The sequence below is a fragment of the Chiloscyllium plagiosum genome, chromosome 3 (assembly GCF_004010195.1).
Source record: "Chiloscyllium plagiosum isolate BGI_BamShark_2017 chromosome 3, ASM401019v2, whole genome shotgun sequence".
Taxonomy (NCBI): Eukaryota; Metazoa; Chordata; class Chondrichthyes; order Orectolobiformes; family Hemiscylliidae; genus Chiloscyllium; species Chiloscyllium plagiosum.
Genome location: NC_057712.1, coordinates 81,216,821 through 81,239,385, shown reverse-complemented (window position 1 = coordinate 81,239,385; position 22,565 = coordinate 81,216,821). Strand labels below are relative to the sequence as shown.

The 22,565-nt window shown below is 39.8% G+C and overlaps 1 protein-coding gene across 5 annotated transcripts in view; it reads left to right on the top strand.

Annotated features, from left to right (window-relative positions):
* map3k7 (mitogen-activated protein kinase kinase kinase 7) overlaps positions 1-22,565 on the top strand; it is a 151,982-nt gene that overhangs the window by 97,834 nt on the left and 31,583 nt on the right. For all 5 annotated transcript variants that reach the window (XR_006310759.1, XM_043685197.1, XM_043685204.1 and 2 more), the window contains 2 exons: positions 9,531-9,595; positions 14,329-14,443. Coding sequence is in view for 4 of the 5 variants with exons in the window: in XM_043685197.1 (XP_043541132.1) it covers positions 9,531-9,595; positions 14,329-14,443 (180 nt within the window). In the remaining variant the exon portion in view is untranslated. The remainder of the gene's footprint in view (positions 1-9,530; positions 9,596-14,328; positions 14,444-22,565) is intronic.

Here is a 22,565-nt window from a genome sequence, read left to right as displayed (position 1 = left end):
AACGTTATGAGGAGGACTCTGGCATATAGACTAGGTAAATGAGCATGCAAGAACTTGATGGATGGAACATTAATGTGGAGAAATATGAAGTTGTCTAGTGGTAGCAAAGTTAGAAAAGCTGAATATATTTTAAAAGGTGAGAGGCTAGAAAATGTTGGGATCAGAGTGTTCCTTGTACAAAAATCCTCAAATGTTAAAGATTACATTACATTACAGTGTGGAAACAGGCCCTTCAGCCCAACAAGTCCACACCGACCCGCCGAAGCGCAACCCATCCATACCCCTACATTTACCCCTTACCTAACACTACGGGCAATTTAGCATGGCCAATTCACCTGACCTGCACATCTTTGGACTGTGGGAGGAAACCGGAGCACCCGGAGGAAACTCACGCAGACACTGGGAGAACGTGCAAACTCCACACAGTCAGTCGCCTGAGTCGGGAATTGAACCCGGGTCTCTGGCGCTGTGAGGCAGCAGTGCTAACCACTGTGCACCGTGCCGCCCAAACATGGCAACTACATCAAATAAATAGGAAATAAAATGATATGTTGGCTGTTAACCTGGTTCATGAGGGACGCAATTGAAAGGAGAATTCCGAGATGGTTAGCATTAGTTGGAAGAGTGGACAAAAGGAACATGTGGGTGCAGGCAGCATCAATTAGAAGATTTGAAAAGTGGAGGTTGAGGTAATGTCACTGGACTAGTTATCCCAATTTTTGTAGGGCATAGATTTGAATCCCACCAAGGCAAATAGTTCTCATTGAATTCAATAACAATCTAAAAAACAAATCTACTCGACTGGCAACCACTGTCAATTCTTGTAAACCCATCTGGTTCGCTAATTCCTTTTTAGTCCTGAAAGTCTGCCAGCCTTACACGATTTGGCCTGCCTGTGACTCCAGATGCATAGCAATGTGGTTGACTGTTAAGTACCATCTGGGCAACTAGAAACGGGCAATAAATGCCAGCCTAGCAAGTGACGCTTGCTCTCATGATTTTTTTTTCTTTAAAGTAAAACTGTTTGGAATTGCTGCTTACTCTCCGGAAAATAGGGGTGTAAAAATGATGTTGGTATGTTAATCAAGGAGTCAATTACTGCATTAAGGAGGGATGACACCTTAGCAGATGTAAGGCCATATGGGTAGGATTTCAAAACAAAAAAGGGACAATAACATATTTTTGGGTGTGTATTGTAGACCCACAAACATTCAGGGAGAGATAGAAAAGCAGGCATGTAGACATATTTTAGAGCAGTGTAAAAATAATAGGGTATTTCACTTTCTCCAATATTAACTGGGATAAACAGAGTGAAAGGCTTTGAAGGGGTGGATTATTAAAATGACCACTTTAAAATGCAACCAAATGAGCTCTTTAAGCCAACATGTAGAAATTCCTACAAGAGGGGGTCCATCTAATATTAGGAAATGAAGCCAAGCAAATGATAGAAGTGTCAGTGGGAGAACATTTTTGTGATGGTGAATGTAACACAGTAAGATTTAAAATTGTTATGAAAAAGGACAAATGTGAACTAGAAATGAAGTTTTCATTATAATATGATGAGGCAGGATCTGGCAAAGTGGACTATGAGAATTTTTTTTGTCAGAAAATCTACTTGAGAGCAATGGGAGCCTTTCAAAAAGGAGATGGTAGAATTGCAGGGACAGTATGTTCCGAAATGGTGAGGGACCAAAAATTCAGAGCGCCCTTGAAAGCAAGGAATGCACAGGATTTGCTAAGATAAAACTGGAAGCAAGGGGTAGACACAAAGAGGGATCTGAGCATCAGAAGCCCTCGAGGTGTGTAAAAAGTGCAGTAAGTTACAAATAAATTAGGCGTTGAAGACGGCCCTGAACAAAATTCTGACAAATAAAATAAAGGAAAATCCAAAAGCAGTGAAAAGTAAACTGGGTGCAAGAAGATAATCAGTGAAAAAGTGGGGCCCATTAGGGATCTAAGTGGCAAACTCCAGGTAGAACCAGAAGAGCTATGCAGTTACTTTAAATCTTGTATTCACAATAAAGATTAACAGTGTCAGTATAGAAATCATGGAAGACAACAGTGATATACTTGAACAAATTACAATTGAGAGGGCGGAGTTTTAAAATTTTATACTACTATGGGAGGTAAGGGAAGACATTACAGGGCCATAGAATCCCTACAGTGTGGAAAGAGGCTTTACTGCTCATCAAGTCTGCACTGACACTCTGATCATCCCACCCAGACCTCACCCCAGATCTATCCCCTTAACCTGGCATTTACCATGGATATTCAACCTAGCCTGCACATCTTTGGACTCTGGGAGGAAACCAGAGCACCCAGAGGAAAGCCATGCAGATATGGCCCTGACATTTAATTTTCAAATTCTCTCTGTACAAAAGAGAAGTGCCAGAGAACTGGAGAATAGCTAATGTACTGTTATTCAAAAAGAGTGGTTGGGATTAACCAGGGAACTATAGGCCAGTGTCTAACATGAGTGGTAGGAAACCTGTTGGAAAACGTTTGAGGGACAGAATTAACTTCCACTGAGAGAGGCACAGATTAATCAAAGAGTCAGAATGGTATCGTCAAAGGGGAATCATGTCTGACAAGTTTTTGATTTAGGTTTTTCAAGGAGGTGACTAATTGTCTGGATTATAATGCACTAGATGTGGTCTTCATGGATTTCAGTAAGGTTTTTGACATGTCCTCGCATAGAAAACTAGTCAAAAAGGCAAGGGTCCATGGATCCAGCGCAATTTGGCAAATTGGATCCAAAATTGGCTCAGTGGCAGGAAGTAGAGGGTGATGCTGTATCTCCAGGTTGTTTTTGTGACTGAAAGCCTGTGACCGGTGGCATACCACAGAGTTTGATGCTGTATCTCTAGCTGTTTGTAGTGTAAATTAATAGTCTAGATATAAAGGTAGGAGGTTTGATCACTAAGTTCAGTAGCATAAAAATACTTTTGGCTCCTTTTGATTATTTTTAATGATAGGGTGCACAAACAGTCCCAGATGGTGCTGGGTCTACTACTTTTCGACATTTATACAAATGATTTGGATGTGAACATAACAGGTACAGTTAGTAAGTTTGCAGATGACACCAAAATTGGACGTGTAGTGGGCAGTGAAGAAGGGGATCTTGATCAAATGGGCCAATGGGCTGAGGAGTGGCCTATAGAGTTTAATTTAGATATATTAGATAATTAGATAAACTAAACTATGGAGTTTAATTTGGAAAAGCAAATCTTAGCAGGACTTGTACGCTTAATGGTATGGTCCTAGAGAATGTTGCTGAACAAAGAGACTTTGGAATGCAGGTTCCTAGTTCCTTGGAAGTATAGTCACAGGTAAATAAGATAGTGAAGAAAGCGGTTGGTATGCTTTCCTTTATTGGTCAGAGTATTAAGTATAGGAGTTGGGAGGTCATGTTTCAGCTCTGCAGGACATTGGAATATTGCATGCCACTTTTGGAATATTGTGTGCAGTTCTGGTCTCCTTCCTATCGGAAAGATGTTGTGAAACTTGAACGGGTTCAGAAAAGATTTACAAGGAAGTTGCCAGCGTTGGAGGATATGAGCGACAGGAAACGCTGAACAGACTGGAGCTGTTTTCCCTGGAGTGTCGGAGGCTGAGGGGTGACCTTATAGAGGTTTTTAAAATCATGAGGGACATGGATAGGTTAAGTAGACAAAGTCTCTTCCCTGGGTGGGGGGGGGGGTCCAGAATCAGAGGGCGTACCAGGTTGAGAGGGAAAAAAGATATGAAAGAGACCTAAGGGGCATTTTTTTCATGTAGAGGGTGGTACGTGTATGGAATCGGTGCAGTCTGGTATAATTGCAGCATTTAAAAGGCATCTGGATGGGTATATGAATAGGAAGAGGTTAGAGTGCTGGCTAATGGGACTAGATTAGGTTAGGATATCTGGTTGGCATGAACGAGATGGACCAAAGGGTCTGTTTCCGTGCTGTACGTCTCGATGACTCGATGTCGCAACTGTGACAGTGAGACAATAGAATAGGCTGGATTTCAACCTTTTTTAGATTAGATTAGATTACTTACAGTGTGGAAACAGGCACTTTGGCCCAAAAGTGCTGGCTAATGGGACTAGATTAGGTTAGGATATCTGGTTGGCATGAACGAGATGGACCAAAGAGTCTGTTTCCGTGCTGTACGTCTCGATGACTCGATGTCGCAACTGTGACAGTGAGACAATAGAATAGGCTGGATTTCAACCTTTTTTAGATTAGATTACTTACAGTGTGGATACAGGCACTTTGGCCCAAAAGTCCACACCGACCCGCCGAAGCGCAACCCACCCATACCCTTACGTTTAACCCTTACCTAACACTACGGGCAATTTAACATGGCCAATTCACCTGACCTGCACATCTTTGGACTGTGGGAAGAAACCGGAGCACCCGGAGGAAACCCACGCAGACACTTGGAGAACGTGCAAACTCCACACAGTTAGTCGCCTGAGGCGGGAATTGAACCCGGGTCTCTGGCGCTGTGAGGCAGCAGTGCTAACCACTGTGCCACCGTGCCGCCCATAACCTCTGCAACAATGTTATTCATCAACCCTTTACTTGATCTTTTTTTTTAAATTACCTTAACTGTACTTGTATATAAGTATACATGGTATGTAAACTTGTCTTGGATAGCAACAAATCTGAAATTCTAAAGCAGCTTAACTGGCATTACATGAATGGTAATTTAATTTTAAATGTTTTTAAACCACTACCATTGGTAATTCTGAACTTTCTCATAAAGTTGCACAATATTTATCAAATGTCAAACACAAGCTCATTATAGATTATGGGCTATTTCTGATGGGATTAATTGAGTGTCTGATACAGTTACATACAGTTAGTTTAATTTTAATTTGTCTACTAACTAATCTGATACATTTGACCTCTGAGGGAGTGTTGCACTATTGGAAGTTCCATCTGTTTTTTCCATCTTTAGTGTAAAAGATACCATGTCAAGAAAAGCAATGGAGATTTCTCAGTCTCCTGGCCAATATTTATCCTTCAACTAATACCACCAGAAAAATTAGTCATCTGTCTTTATTGCAGTTTATGAGACCTTGTGGTAGACACAACTGCTCTCATGTTTACTTGCATAACGATGATAAAATTTCAACAGTAATTCATTAGCTGTGAAATGCTGTAGGTAGGACGGCTTGAAGGTGTAAATTGTGCTCTGCAGTCCTTACTTACTTGCTTGTATATCTTGACAGGTGTCTTGTGAAATGGAGGGCTAATTGATACTTGATTTTGGCTGGGATGCTATCGACGGAAGTTTTGGAAGGCAGTGGGGCTACTAGGGATTAGTCAACCAGTCAATCGAAAAGACTATGCATGTATGTAACATTTCCCCTGTGTGTACACTTACTCAGTTTGAATCAGGGACAGATTTCACCCACATTGATTAGGTTTTAGGGCTTCCTAAGAATTTCTTTCTAAGGTGAAGTTATTATTGTTTATCCTAGCAGACCTTTCCATAGCCATCTCCTTACCGAAATCTGTCTATCTTTTCAACTGTCAGTGGCATATGCTTTCAATGAGAACCAAAATAATATTGCCATCTCATCACAAATGATCATTTTAGTGTGTAATCCCCAAAAGTGTTGTTCGTTTATGTTATATGTAAACACTGCAGACTAGGAAACTCATGTGTTTTGGATTACTGTTATTTTAATCTTTGATTTCAGTTTTTAGTGGTCTTTGAATAACCTGTTACAATTTCATTACTGACCTTCTGTGATAACTGCTTCAACAGTTTCCTAATGTTTGTGTAAGTGCCTTTGCATTTAGAAATTATTGGGGTTTTTTTTAGCCAGGTTCAGTAGAGTTAAATACAGTTGATTTAGTCTTGTGAGAAATACCTGGTGGACTTGTGCATAATCTTAATTTATCTAATTTTTTTCAACGAACAATACATTTCGGGGTTTTGTTCATCAAAAGGATGATTTCGAAGGGACTGAAGAGTGTTGGAAAAAACTTCTATTGAACTACAGTGCAACATATGACTTAACCTGATAAAGCTAAGTTACAAAAAGCCTGACAGATTTGGTGAAAAATCTAGAAACTTCATTCATAATTATTAACTGTATTGAGCAGACTAGGGAAAAACGGGTATCTTTTGCAGAATGCTGATTCACTGTTTAATAAACTGACCATATTCTGTCCCAATCTGTACCACTTCACTTGGTTTCCTCATCCATATCTGTTCTTGAATTTGACTGGCAAGCTCTCTGAGCTCAGAAAAGCTGCTGTTGAAGTTTTCTTGGTTCTTTTAGTGATTTACTCTGAGTGGGTTCAGGTTGCACTGTTGCAACGATGATAAATGTACATAAATCTCCTATAAATGACTTGCAGAGACCCTGTTGCTATTTGTGTCAGTTTAATAACTAATGGTTCTGATTTTTTCAGTAATAATAATGGTGATACTATCCGTGCTTGCTATTCTTAAAGAGCAAGAAGCAGTTTACAGCAATTGCGTATATACAAATGCAGAAACAGACTCTGTCCAAGCTGCACTATCGCTCCAAAAGCTGCATTTTTTTTAAACTTCCATCTCCCTCATCTCTCCTCTTGCTGTCTTCTCTTATCTGCTTTTTTTTCTTTCACTTCATTTTCTGTATGTGATTCACCATTCTAACATACACTTTCTAGTTTTAGCTCGGATGCTGGAATTGTATAAAAGACAGTGTGTTTCATTACTGAGCAGGACCCAAGCCTATATGAACTGCCATCAAGATCCTGGGTAGCACATTACCAGCAGCAAGCAGCTCTGGTTGTAGCGTCATAGAGATGTACAGCATGGAAACAGACCCTTCGGTCCAACTCATCCATGCCGACCAGATATCCTAACCTAATCTAGTCCTATTTGCCAGTGTGTGGCCCATATCCCTCCAAACTCTTCCTATTCATATACCCATCCAAATGCCTTTTAAATGTTGCAGTTGTACTAGCCTCCACTACTTCCTTTGGCAGTTCATTCTATACATGTACCACTCTCTGCGTGAAAAAGTTGCCCCTTAGGTCTCTTTTATATCTTTCCCTTCTCACCATAAACCTATGCCCTCTAGTTCTGGACTCACCCACCCCAGGGAAGTGACTTTGTCCATTTATCCTATCCATGCCCCTCTTGATTTTATAAACGTCTACAAGATCACCTTATAGTCAAGGAGAAATAAAACAAAAGCAAATTGCTGGAGAAACTAATTGGCAGCTTCTGTGAAGAGAAAACAGTCAATATATCCTGTCCAGTAACCTTTCTTCTGGATGGTCATGGAGAAACATAGTTCTTTGCTCAGTAGAGAGCGTTGCACCAAATTAATGTCAATTATCTGCAGATTCTAGTCTCCATAATCTCCAAATATTGAAAAGTAAAAGCAATAGTACAGTGCAAAATCTTGCAGATGCTGAGCATAAGGAGTGTAATTTAAGACCTGTGACAGCCAATCCATGCACAGTAAACTGTCTCAAACAGTTTATTTATAGGCAAAAGTGAGGACTGCAAATGCTGGAGATCAGAGTCAAGATTAGAGGGGTGCTGAAAAAGCACAGCAGGTCAGGCAGCATCCGAGGAGCAGGAAAATCAACTTTTTGTGCAAAAGCCCTTCATTAGTAGTTTATTTATGACAAGGCATGTTGTTTTTGTGGTTTTGATACCAAAAGTAATCCTGCCTGTACCCCTTCAAAATAATGTTGTGGTCCTCTTTCATCTTAGATAACACATGGAGCATGTAACATTTGATGGATCAGATCTCCAGAGTGTCAGATTCCCTGTGCACTGTATTAATGTATATGGCTAGATTTTGTGCTCCATTCCTGGACAGGACTTGTTCTCACAGCCCTGTGGCTCAGAAATGTGTGCACCAAATAAACCACAGGTGGCACTGAGAAAATCTGTTGTCAGGTGTTTGATCATGAGTGACTAGCAATTCTTATTTACCACCAACTGTAAAATCTAGATCAATTTTCACTTTTCCCACTTCGCAGACAACCTTATGAGGAATATTTTAATCTTGATTAAAAATAAATCATTCTTTTCAAGGGGCAAAAGTTTATTGCACATGGATATCAAAGCTTTCAAAATATTTGCTGTCTGAAGTTAGAGAGCTTTTATGATATATTCATGAAAGATTCTTGGTAAATGCTATGGTGTTAGTTGTAAGTTAACTTTGGTTGTTGACATGAAAGATGGCCTTGTTATGTATCATGTGAACCTCATTTTGTTTGAAAATTAGTTTAAAAGAACTGAATATGGGAAACTTTATTTCATAGTTTAGAAAAACTTCAATTAATGTAAGTTTGTTCTGAGATAAAGAGATTATTCATTTTACTTTAGCCTGAACTAACCAACATGAGAGAGCTCATTTCATGTCCACAACTTGGGCTGATTTGTAATGCACATTGTTGTCAACAGCTTGAGTTCAATTCCTGCAGCTGATGAGGTTACTATGGAGGACTCTCCTTCTCAACCTCTCCCCTTGCCAGATAACTTTACCTTTTAAATCAGAAGCTTGATTTGAAAAAGCAACTCTTAACAGGCTTGAGTATCATAGTTTGTTCGCATTTTGTCCAAAGCATTTCCCAAAAGAAATCTTGTGTGATCTATTTGACACTATCTGTCAATCTTTGTTTCATAGTTGCTTAATGTTAGACTTTGTCAAACTGATCTGTTTCATTCAAAGAAAGCAAATGATCACTTTGTCATTGTAGCAATGTCGCTTTGACCTGACTAAATAGTCAAAACTAAAGCTGCCAACAATATTTAAGTCATAAATTTTTGTAAACATTATAACGTGGAAGATTTAATTTCAGTTAAAAACCTGTTTGATTGTTTATCAGAAATAAGCTTGTCTTTAAATATGGTATTTGTGCAAGGATGAAAGGGAGGTGCATTTGATAGTTGCAATTGTTGCTGTTTCTGCTTGGCCTGCAAGAGAAAATTGATGTTCTCTTAGATGTTGAGCTAATACCCAATTTTTCTACTTGTTCTGCAAGAACTTTTCTGCTGAAAGGTTATAAAGGTTTTGCTAAATGCTCTCTTTTTTTAAATCACACACTGGTTTTAAGTTAGATTACAGAAGAAGTTTTTCTTTCCTGCAGTGTAAGTTGAGATGACTGGAGCAAAAGGATGTGTCTGAGCTAAGAAGCAATGCTTAGCACAAGTGAGGCTTATGTCAGCAGTCCAGTTCTTGCAAACCATAACGTAAGAGCCCTTAAATAGATGCCATCATCAGCTCTGGCTTCCAACATGTGGTTCATTACAACATGTGACAAAAAATGGCGGAGGAATTGAAGTAGCTATTCATGTGGTAGGAGTGGTCACTGTATTAGGTTTTAGTTTTTGTTGACAAGGCAGTGTGTTCCTACTTAGTTCATTGCAGCTGTTTCTTCTCTCTCTCTCTCTCTCTCTCTCTCTCTTTTTCTTTCTCTCTCTCCCCTGTATGTAGAGATTCTAGGCTCCGCCTGCAACAGTTATACTTGTGTTATTTTGCTGTTGGTTACATATTGCCTTTTTTCATTTGACAGGCAGTGAACAGCAAAGGCGCAGGTCTATTCAGGACTTAACAATTGTTGGATCAGAGTCTAATCAGGTAAGACCTTTTCATTTAAAGAAAATTAGTCTGACAGCATCTATAGGTGACCTGCTTGGTGTTGAAACTTGACAATCAAAATATTAGAATATTGGATATTTGATCAAAAACAAAACATGTTTTGTACCATGGAGGGCACAGTATGAAAACTTTGACTTGGTACCATTGGCATTTTTCTCACATGTTAGATTGACAGCAAATAAATTATGGATTTCAGCACAACTACAAATTTCCTGTTTTCATTTCACAAAGAGACCATTGCATCCTTGAAGGAAATATTGGATAATATTTTCAGCAGAGGCTGCACAAACCAGTTGAAGTTAACTCCTTCAGTTTCCAAAGTCTTCCATTGTCCCACCTACCATCTTCTTAGCATTTTCTGAGAGAAAATTGTTTCCAAAAACAGTTTTAACATTTTCACTTTAATTCTCAAACTTACCTTGTAATAATTTCTTATCTGTTTTAAAACTTATGCTTCTTGTACTACTTGTGACTTTGCTTTTTATACAATAGTAATGATTTTAGTTTTACAGAACTATGCAAAGAAATTCACCTGGCATTGACAGGTATTAATTGAATCATATGACCTTACAATTCCAGGATGTTGTTGAACTTAAAGTAATTCCTCTATCTATTTATTACAATGTATAATTTGGATGTTCGTCAATGAGTCTTAGAGATGTACAGCATGAAGACTCGTCAAACTCGTCCATGCCGACCAGATATCCTAAATTAATCTAGTACCATTTGCCAAATTTCCATTCTTTTCAAGAGTATTTATTATTGATATCTGGCATCTATTTTATTGTGATTTTTGAAGGCAGTACAATCCCAGGGGAGTTCAGGATCTGGGGCAAATCACAGTGTTAGAATTTCCTGCCCTGGCACAAATAGCACTGCATGCCCCTCCCCTGCTCTTGTTGCATCTATTCAAAGTCAACCCAGTACTAACTTGTGATTTCACCAAGGTGCATTTGGTTGTCGCCTGGGCCCCAGGACAGTTGAACCCCCCCCGGCCAATTCACATTACCCTTCGAACATTATACTTGATGGTTTGTGATGGTCAATCATCCGAATCTCAAGTAGGACATGCATTGTTAAGTAATAGCTTGGGGTGATTTGGTTATAGATGTGCTGATTCTGTAATACTACTGCAGTCTTTCTGACTAACAGTAAGGCTTTTTGAAGGACTAAATCGTAATGATATAACTACAGATTGAGTTCAAAGAAATCATGACATATGTCTTATTTCTGTTCCTATTTCCTTTAAAATTTTAATTTCACAGGTCTATAACTATCAATACCTCACTAAAATGCCACAGATTTATTGTGGCTGATAGGATCCAAATTTATAATTGAGTTTCCAAGTCTTCAGCCCATGTTTTAAGAATCATATTCTATGTTTTGGTATATTTTCCAATGAAAACAGCAGAACCACTTTTGATGATTATTCTTAGTGTTTGGACTGATATGTAACTTTGGTGGTATTATAACCAGGTCCAAACTTGACCTCACCTGATGCCCACGCTTTTACCAGTATTTAAGGGTATCAGTAGGAATCTCACTTTCCATTTGGAAACTGATGAAGGTGATGATTCTTCAGAGAAGTGCAGCCAGAGACAACAAATGGCACCAAGGGCTGTATTGTGGGGGGAATAAAGAAGAATGGAAAGGCAGTAATGACAAATGATGCCATAGACAGGGAATCTGACGGGTTTCTTCAGTATTAAATTTACTCCAGGATCGTGTGTCGCTTCCCTCGTGCCGGTGTCAAGGATGGCACAGAGTGGCTGCAGTTTCACTTTTATAGCATAGTGGGATCAGCCAGAAGATATGGTCTCCTTTGGTATCTACAACATAGTTAAAAAGAGAGGTGAGATCCTGAAAGCAGATTTCTGGGAGTTAGGAAGGAAGTTTATAAAGCAAGCCCTCAAGCAGTATTCTCAGGAACAATCCCAGTGTCATGTGTTAGTCAGCTTGAGAACAGAGGTCTAGATTAGAGTGAGTCCTGATGAAGGGCTTTTGCCCGAAACGTCGATTTTCCTGCTCCTCGGATGCTGCCTGACCTGCTGTGCTTTTCCAGCACCACGCTAATCTAGTAAATGGTTATGATACAATTGCCATTACAGAAACATGACTGCATGGTAACCAGGCTGGAAATCGAATATGCGAGGATATTCTATGGTTAGGAAGGACAAGAAGGAAGGTAGAGTTGTACTAATAATACGATGGGATCAGTATAGTAGCAAGCGAGGCTCTCAGTTCAGAAGAATAATGTGTGAAATCTATTTGAATGAACTTCCAAAACAGCAAGGGGCAGCAGGCATTTGTCAGTTGTTTAATGTCAACTAAACAGTAGTTATTGTGTAAGGTCTGATATAAATCAAGAGATGAGAAAAACATTTAGCACAGGTAACATCTTTGGCTTCAGTCTGTTTAAAAACTGGATAAACCACATAAACCATGGGGGATAGTTTTCTGGAGAGTCTTATGGAGAATTTTTGAGAACAGTATGTTGAGCCAACTGTGGGATACTTTTGATGTAGTATCGTGTAATGAAAAATGGCTAATTAATAATCTTGTAAAAGAATCTTTAGGGATTAGTGATCAAAATATGATAGAATTTTATGTTTTGTTTGAAAGTTGTATAAGGGAAATTATGAAGGCATGAGGCACAAGGTTGCCTGAACTGCATTGAGAAAAGACATTAAAAGGCAGGATTGTACAAAGGCAAAGGGTAATTTTTAAAGAATTGTTACATGACTTACAGCAACTATAATTTTCTTCGTGCAAAAATTCAAAAAACGTTAGTAACCATAACTGATAGAGGAATTTGAGGACTCTATGCGATTTATTTTATTGAAAGGCTTATAACATGGCCGGAATATTAATAAGTCTGAAGATTGGGATGTTTTTAAGCATACAACAAAGGAGAACCAAGAAACTGATGAGTAAAGGAAGAATAGACAATGAATGAAATCTAGCAAAAATACATAATAATGGATTGTAAAAGCTTCTACATGTATGTAGAAAGAAAACATTTGGATTACAATCTAGTGGTTTCATTACAGAGGGAAATGGCAGACATGCTAACTACTGTGTGTCTGTTTTCACAGAGGAAAATGAAAGAAAATGTTTCAAATTATAGATCCAAATGATTAGGGAAAATGAGGAGTTGAAGGAAATTAGTATTACCAAGATGTTCAAAAGATTTCAATGAGGCAGTTTAAAAGTGATTATGAACTTAGCATGATGCTTAATGCATCATAGTATAATTTACAGGTGTTAGCGGTGAAACTAAGAATGTGAAAAGACTCACTTGTCAGTTTTTTGATTTTTAATTGATTGATTGCAATGTCAGGGAATCTTAACAGCACACCCTCTGGAGAGGTATTAAATAATTGAAAAGTTCTGGATTTCCACCTTTTGCTCAACATGTACAAGCAACAAGTCATGAGCACTTTGAATTTAATTTTTAAAACTGTGTTTATTACATGTGATCTCACCAACAGGGGCAGCATTTGTTGCCCATCCCATAATGCCCTTGAACTGAGTGACCTGCTAAGCCATTTCAAGGAGCAGCACATTGCTATGAGTCTAGACCCACATGAAAGCCAGGCCAGTTAAGAATGGCATATTTCCCTCCCTAAAGGACATTAATGACTCAGGTGAATTTATGTGATAATGATGGTTTCATTATTGTTTTTGATTCCAGAATATTAATTGAATTAAAATTCCACCAACTGCCATGGTGGGATTTGATCTCACGTTCCTCTGAGCGTTCACTCTGGATTACTAGCCCAGTGACATTATCATAACCCTATCATTTTCTGTGAATAATAAAAAATGTGGAGTAATAACTAGTTCAGGGCACTTCACAGGAGCATTACAAACCAAATGAGACATCATGTTCTAAAGAGCTATTAGAACACATTAGATCCAAAGCAAAGAAATAAGTTTATTTTTGTGGAATGCCTTTAAGGATGACGTCAAGGTAGAACGAGAGGGAACAGTATAGAGAGGATATTCTGAAGCTTAGGATCCTGGTAACTGAAAGAACTCTGGAAGTTGTCTTCACTTTCAGAGACCTACTCCTGGCCAGTGCAGGCAATTTTGCTGTCACTGCTATCTCAAAATCTGGGCTGTTATCTTTTTCAGTTCTATTACAATCTAAATATTTGTCCTACCTAGAATTGATCACTTCGCTCTTAAACCAGCATACCATCCTGCTATGCAACTCCGATGCACCCTTTCTTTGTTTTGTCATTTTCAGTACTATGCACTGGACACATTATTCACAGTACAATCATGACATCAAGCCATGGTGAAGTACCCAGAAAAAGATGGGATCACTCAAATGTGAAAACAACATATATCTACTCTTCTTGTATTCCAGTTTTTTTTTATTGTGGTCTAAGAGATGTTCCTTGTGGATTATATTCAGGTGGCAGAGGAATATTGTGAATATTGAACATAATGCTGACATTTTTTAATACATTAGAAACAGTTCAGAATGCATTTTATTCTTTACATCTTTCAAAACTGTTTGGATGTTAATAAAATAAAGTCCAATCTGTTTGAAAAATATAATGAAAAGTTATTGTATATTGAATGAAAGTAGTAATTTGATCATCTGGAGCTAATGATAAACCATTATAGGTAATGGAAAAATTCAAACAGTTTTATCATCTAAGACATTTTCTTATGACTTGTGGTGTTCTTCACACATGCAGGGCAGCAGAAATAGTAGCCGGTCATCTAGTCCAAGCGTAAGAATGATCACCGCTGCAGGCACGCCTTCTGAGAAAGCTACTCGCAACTATGCATGGACACCAGATGAATCAACAGGTTTGCTTTGGCCTTTTGCTTTAACAGTGAAGTTCATAAAATGACAGAAATAACAGGAGAAGAATAAGTTTAGTTTCAATCTTGTGAATGCAGATTATGTAGAGAAATGTGGAGTATAAGGAAAGTGTGGTGACTACGTTTATCGTAAATGTATCCAAAATCTTTCATACGCTTTCTGTCTAATTTATTTAATACTTTTTTTGTTACATTTTCTGTAATTTTTAAATACCAGAAGTGTCTCAGTCAGCTCATTTACTTCTCACCAACTGCTGGAGATACAGAGCTATGTTTGGTGTTTCCTTGATTCTCAATTCAACTCACTCAGTTTTTCTCTTCATTTCTTTCTTTCTTCTCTCCCTTTCCTATTGTTTCACCATCCTTTCTCTCCCTAATTTAATATACCCTAATACTCTTGACTAGTTTTTATGCAACCCTGTTTTCCTAGCCTGGTTCCTCAATATAAAGTTAGCTGGAAGCCTGCACATAAAAACATTAATGTCACATTGGCACATTATGCTAACATAGCATGAAGTGGCTCAGGATGAGATTTCTGCCTATCTTCTCCCTCGCCCATCTATAAAGGAAATCCCTCCAAAGGAACCTAACAGTTCTTGAAGTCCCATCAGTGCCAGGCGTGAGCAGAATGCACTGCTAGAACTCAATCCTACAACCAGAAGGATAGAAGCCAGATTGAAGGCAGGTTCTGTGGATTACACCCAGGACTTAGTGAGGACTTATGGGAAGCTTATTTTGAGAGAATAATGGGAGGGGTGTTAAAGATAGGTTGTGATCTTAGTGGGTTGCAATGCTTCCAATATGGGCAGGGGAGACCGTAAAGGACATTCCCCCTCCTGGACCATAAGAGATAGAAGCAGAATTAGGCCATCTGGCCCTTTTGAGTGTACTGTACTATCAATCATGGTTTAGGTGTTTTTCAAACCTCCTGCCTTCTTACTGTAGCCCTTGATCCTAGTACTAATCAAGAGTTATCTACTCAATGACTTGGCCTTCACAACATTCTACAGTAATACGTCCACAGATTCACCACCCTCTGGCTGAGGAAATTCCTCCTCATCTTTTTTCTAAAAGGTGGTCGTCCCTTTATTCGTCCTTAGGTCAAAGTCTCTCCAACAAGTGAAGACATCTTCTCCACATCCACTCTGTCCAGCCCTTCTGTATTCTCTAAGTTTCAATAAGAACCCTCCTCATCCTTCTAAACTCCATCGAATATAAACCCAGAATCCTCAACTGCACTTCACATAACATACTGTTCATCCCTGTTCTCCCTGAAATGCCATCTCACCCTTCCTTAGATATGGGGCCTGAAACTGCTCTCAATATTCCAAATGCAGTCTGGACCAGAGCCTTATACAGCCTCAGCAGTACATCTCTGCTATTGTATTCTAGCGGTCTTGAACTGAATGTTAACATTACATTTACCACCTTAACTACCAATTGAATCTGCATGTTAACCTTAAGAGAATCCTGAACTAGGGGTCCTAATTCCCTTTTGTGCTTCAGATTTCTGAAGCTTTTCCCCGTTTGTAAAATAATCTATGCCTTTACTCTTGCTACCAAAGTGCATAACCTCATACTTTCCCACATTGCATTTCACCTCCCACTTCTTTTCTCACTATCCTGGCCTGTCCAAGTCCTTCTGCAGCCTCCCCATTTCCTCAACATTGCCTATCCCTCCACCTATCTTTGTGTCATCTGCAAACATAGCAACAATGCCCTCAGGTCTTTTATCCAGACTGTTTATGTATAATGTGAATAATACCAATAATCCCAACATTGACCCCTGCAGAACTCCTCTAGTCACCTGGCTGCCATCCTGAAAAAGATCCCTTTATCCCTACTGTCTGCCTTTTGCCAATCAGGCAATCCTGTATCTATTGCCAGTATCTTGCCCCTAACACCATCAGCAGTTATCTTATTTCACAAACTCCTTTGTGTTATCTTATCAAAGGCCTTCTGGAAATCCAAATAGATTTCACCCATTGGATCTCCTTTATCTAACTTGCTCATTATCGTCTCAAAGAAATCTGACAGATTTGTTCCTTTGATGAAGCCATGCTGACTCAGCTCCATGTTACCATGGGCTCCCAAGAACTTTGCAGTCTTATCATAATAATGGACTTGTAAAATCTTATCTACTAACAACGTCAGGCTAACGGGCCTATAATTTCCTGTCTTCTGCCTGCCTCCCTTCTTAAACAGAAATGCTACATTAGCCATTTTCTTAATCTCTGGAACCCTGTCTGACTTGTGAAAGATCACCACGAATGCTTCTACAATCTCCTCAGCTATGTCCTTCAGAACTGTGGGGTGTAGTCCATTTAATCCTGGTGGTCTATCCAACTTCAGACCATTCAGCTTCTCTAGCACCTTCTCCTTAGTGATGGCCATTACACTTGCCTCTGCTCCTGACTCTGAGTTGAAGTTCTGATATGTTACTGGTGTCTTCCATCATGAAGACAGATGCAAAGTACCTATTCACTTCTTCCACCTTTTCGTTATTCCCCATTGCTGCTACTCCAGCCTCAATCCAAAATCCTTTTTATGTGTCCAAAAAAGCTTGTGCAATTTTTTTTGTATTACTCACTAGCTCAGCCTGATATTTAATTTTTTCCCCTCTTATTGATGTTTTACTTATCCTCTGTTAGTTTTTTAAGGCTTCCCAATCCTCTGGCTTCCCACTAATGTTTGCCACATTGTATGCTTTCTGTTTCTAGCTATTATGCTGTCCCGGACTTCACTTGTCAGCCATGCTTGCCTTGTTATCCCCCTTAATGTTTTTTTTTCTTCCTTTCGAATGAATTTCTGCTGTGCCTGCTGAATTAACCCAAAAACTCCTGCATTGACTTCCTTGCTGGGCTTTCCTGGCAATTAACTTTAGTTAGCTCCTCCCTCATGTCTTTGTAGTCACCTTTATCAACTGTAATACCATTACATTTGATTCCAGCTTCTCCCTCTCAAACTGCAGAATGAATTCTCTCATTATTACAGTCACTACCCCGTCAGGGACCCTTCACCCTCAGCTTCTTAATCTAGTCTACCTCATTTCACGTCACCAAATCTAGAATTAGAACATAGAACTTTACAGCGCAGTACAGGTCCTTCGGCCCTCAATGTTGCACCGACCTATGAAATTAATCTGATGCCCATCCAACCTACACCTTTCCATTTTTATCCATATGTATGTCCAATGCCCATTTAAATGCCCTTAATGTTGCTGAGTCTACTACTGTTGCAGGCAGGCCATTCCACACCCCTACTACTCCCTGAGTAAAGAAACTGCCCCTGATATCTGTCATAAATCTATCACCCCTCAATTTAAAGCTGTGTCCCCTCATGTTAGTTTTCACCATCCGAGTAAAAGGGCTCTCACTGTCCACTCTATCTAACCCCCGATTATCTTATACGTCTCAATTAAGTCACCTCTCAACCTTCTTCTCTCCAGCGAAAACAACCTCAGTTCCCTTTGTGTTTCCTCGTAAAACCTTCCTTCCATATCAGAGAACATCCTAGTAAATCTCCTCAACCCTTTCCAGAGCTTCCAGATCCTTCCTATAATGCGGTGACCAGAGCTGTATGCAATACTCCAGGCGTGGCCTTACCGTGTCCTGCATAGCTGAAGCATGACCTTGTTGTTCCAAAAGTCAATCCCTCTACCAATAAATGCCAACACACACATGCCTTCTTAACAACCCTATCAACCTGGGTGGCAGCTTTCAGGAATTTATGCACCTGGTCACAGAGATCTCTCTGTTCATCTATGCTGCCAAGAATTTTACCATTAGCCCAGTACTCTGCATTCCTGTTACTTCCAAAGTGAACTATTTCACACTTTTCCGCATTAAACTCGATTTACCACTTCTGAGTCCAGCTCTGCATCTTATTCACAACTATTGGCACTATTCACAACTCTGCTTACCTTAGTGTCATCTGCAAATTTACTAACCCATCCTTCTACACCCACCTCCGGATCATTTATAAAAATGACAAACAGTAGTGGCCCCAAAACAGATCCATGCAGCACACTACTGGTAACTGAGCTCCAGGATGAACATTTCCTATCAACCACCACCCTCTATCGTATTTCAGCTAGCCAATTTCTGAACCAAACCGCTAAATCACCTTCAATCTTGAAACTCCATATTTTATGCAATAGCCTACCGTGTGGAACCTTATCAAACACCTTACTGAAGTCCATATACATCACGTCAGCCACTTTACCTTCATCCACCTGTTTTGTCACCTTCTCAAAGGACTCAATAAGGTTAGTGAGGCATGACCTACCCTTCACAAAACCATATTGACTATCCTCCATCAAATTATTCCTTTCCAGATGATTATAAATCCTATTTCTTATAACCTTTTCCAATATCCTACCCACAACCGGGCCTATAATTACCAGAGTTGGCCCGACTCCCCTTCTTAAACAAGGGAACAACATTTGTTATCCTCAAGTCTTCTGGCACAACTCCAGTCGACGATGATGACATAAAGATCGAAGCCAAAGATTCTGCAGTCTCCTCCCTGACTTCCCAGAGAATCCAAGGATAAATCCCATCCAGCCCAGGAGTCTTATCTATTTTCAAATCTTCCAAAATTGCTAAAACTACCTCTTTGTCAACCACAATCCCATCTAATCTAGTAGTCTGTATCTCGGTGTTCTCACTAACATTGCCCTTCTCCAATGTAAAGACTGACGAAAAATATTCTTTAAGCACTTCCCCTATGTCCTCAGATTCCACACACAACTTCCCACTATCATCTTTGATTGGCCTTGGTCTTACTCTAGTCATTCTTTTATTCCTGATATTCCTGTAGAAGGCCTTAGGATTTTTCTTGATCCTATCCGCCAACAACTTCTCATGTTCCCTCCTGGCTCCTCTTCACCCTCTCTTTAGATCTTTTCTGGCTAACTTATAACTCTCAATTGCCTGTTCACTACAAGGCTCTGCCACAAGCTGCTCCAAAAAATCATCTATAGATATTGTACAAATTCCTTTCCTTGGGATCCACTACCAACCTGTTTGTTTTTCCCCAACCCACCTTCATATTGACCTCGACATGATTATTGTAATGGCTGCTTTCTGAAATGCCTTTTCTATCTGCTGATTTATTTTTCTGGCCCACATCCCGACTACTGCTAGGAGACCTGTAAAGAACTCCGATCGTAGTCTTTTTTTTGTCCCTTTGCAATTCCTCACTCGTACCCTCCCAGGTTTTACACCTTCTGATTCTATATCACTTCGAGCTATTGATTTAATTTCAGTTCTTACTAACTAGGCAATACCGCCCGTTTGCTCATCTGCCTGTCCTTTCAATAGGACACATATCCTTGGATATTTAGTCCTCAGCCCTGATCCCCTTTGAGCCACGTCTCTGTGATATCCACAATATTGTATCTTCCAATTTTAATCTGTGCTACAAGCTCATTTACCTTGTTTTGTATACTGCGTGCATTGAAGTATAACATCCTCAGTCCTGCACTGACTGTCCCCCTTCTCTCTGTTGCCCTGTTAGCTACTTGGCGGCACGGTGGCACAGTGGTTAGCACTGCTGCCTCACAGCGCCAGAGACCCGGGTTCAATTCCCACCTCAGGCGACTGACTGTGTGGAGTTTGCACGTTCTCCCCGTGTCTGCGTGGGTTTCCTCCGGGTGCTCCGGTTTCCTCCCACCATCCAAAGATGTGCAGGGTCAGGTGAATTGGCCGTGCTAAATTGCCCGTAGTGTTAGGTAAGGTGTAAATGTAGGGGTATGGGTGGGTTGCGCTTCGGCAGGTCGGTGTGGACTTGTTGGGCCGAAGGGCCTGTTTCCACACTGTAATCTAATCTAATCTAATCTAATCTAATCTAATCTACTTGTGCTGGAACTTTAACTTCTGTCTCTTCTCTCCCCCCGTCCCCCCCCAGCCCCCCAAGTTTTCTATTATTTTCTATGCAACTGAACCAATCTAAGCTACCTGCACTTAGGGGCAGTACTACTGTATCATAAGAGGCTGTCACAAGAAGATATAGGCTTTGACTGGAAGGACCTGTGGCTGATTGGAAGGTAGAGAATCACAACTCAAATGATTAGATAAGAGGGAGAGGGTACGCAGGAGCAATCAATGTCTCTAAACCCACTATCCATTGAGGGACTGTGTTGTGAAAAGGAGAGTCAGTGAGGTCAATAAACATTTCAGAAATTCCATGGTGAAAAGAGAAGCAGAGTTGGTGGGAAGCTGAGGGAATTGTGGACTAGGTCAATCCAAAATTGTATCCTGGCTGAAAGATTTGTAGTGGGATGATGTGGTTGATCAAGAGAATGGAGTGGTGTAGCATGTGAGAGAAGCTGACAAAGGCCTGTGGTTTTCAAGGAAGATCCATTGTCTGCACTTAATGTGGTGGCATATTTCCTAGATTGCTCCTTACTCTATATTGGATGTTGTGCTATTTTAAATAATATACTGTAAAATCTTATTGAATTTGAGTAACAGTGAAAGGCAAAACTGTATTTTAACTTTGTAGACCTGAGTGGTTGCTATAAATCAGTGACCTTGATTATGTTTTGATATTATTTTAAATTATATAGATCATTGTATCTCCAGTTTTTTTTTTAAATCCAGAATTTTGAGGAAGGTAATAGGAAATATATGTAAATTGTGGATAATAAAAGCTGTGGTAATAATGGGGCTATCATGATAGTTCCTTGTTCACCAAGTAATTGCAGGGTTTATACACAGACAAGTTTTGCTGTTTTAATTAAACTTAAATATTGTACTTGGATGTGGTTGAATTTAGGTTAAACAAATATAATTTTAATGGAAGCTTCGGCAAGTAGGTGGTTGTAGAGTTTCTCATATCAATCGAGTAGTATGAGCCCAATCCTGACAGAATTGACCAAATCAGTACAGAAAAGCAAGGAATGTTAAGAGAAAATTTCATACAAAATCACATGCGTTCATCTTTTGTGCTGGTCCAAGATTTAGTTCACTGAATCAAACTCAACCACAACACGCCTAAACCAAGAGTTGTCCAGTTCCACTGATTGTGTTGATTTGTGAAATATCTTTAAATTGCACTCATATTCTTAGGCTCATGGGAACCAGGAGCTATTTTAAGTTTTCTCCTATCAAGGTTATAGATGCATCCTGGAATAATTTTTACTGGAGGGTAGAAAAATGAATGTTCATATTCTGTGCTGCCAATTAAGTCGCATCACGGAAGGGGAGTTGATAGCTTAGTGGTATTAATGCTAAGCTATTAATCCAGAAATTCGGGTAATGCTCTGGGGACTCTGGTTCCAATCTGCCACATTAGATGGTGGAAATTGAATTCACTAAATATCTGGAATTAAGGATCAAAACAATCTGATGTAGTCACGCTCCCAGGTGCCATTATCACATCCCTGGATATTGCTTGCCCTTCTGACAGGACCACCCCAGCAGAGGTGGTAGAATGGAGGCATACGTGACAAAGAAACCATCTGCTTATTACCACATACAATCCTCCCTCAGCTGTTCAACAACACTTGGAGGAAGCACTAAGGGTGGCAAGGATGCAGAGTGTACTGGAGTTGGAGTTCAATGTTCACCATCAAGACTACTGATTGAGGTGGTCGAATCCCAAAGGATATTGCTGCTAGACTGGATCTGCAGCAGGTGATGAGGGAATCAACAGAGAGTAAACATACATCACCTCACCCTCAACAACTTGCCTGCTGCAGATGCATCTGTCCATGACAGTATTGTTAAGACCACTTTAGATGAATTATCAGATTGATAGCACCACACAGCGTGATGTAAGGAACTATCAATGTGATATACAGGACAAACTTCAGACATCTCTACCAACTCAAGACTGAGCATCCATGATGTGGGCCATCAACAGCAGGAGAATTGTAGGCCAACACAATCTACAACCTGGTATATCCCCTACTCAGTCTTTACAATCAAGCCAGACAATCAGCCTAGGTTCCATGAAGAGTGCAAGAGGGCATGCCCAGAGCAGCACCAGGCATATCTAAAAACAAAAGTATCAACCTTGTGATTTTACAAAACAGAACTACTTGACTGCCAAACAATAAACGACATGATCTCGCAACCAACAAATCAAATCTAAGATCACA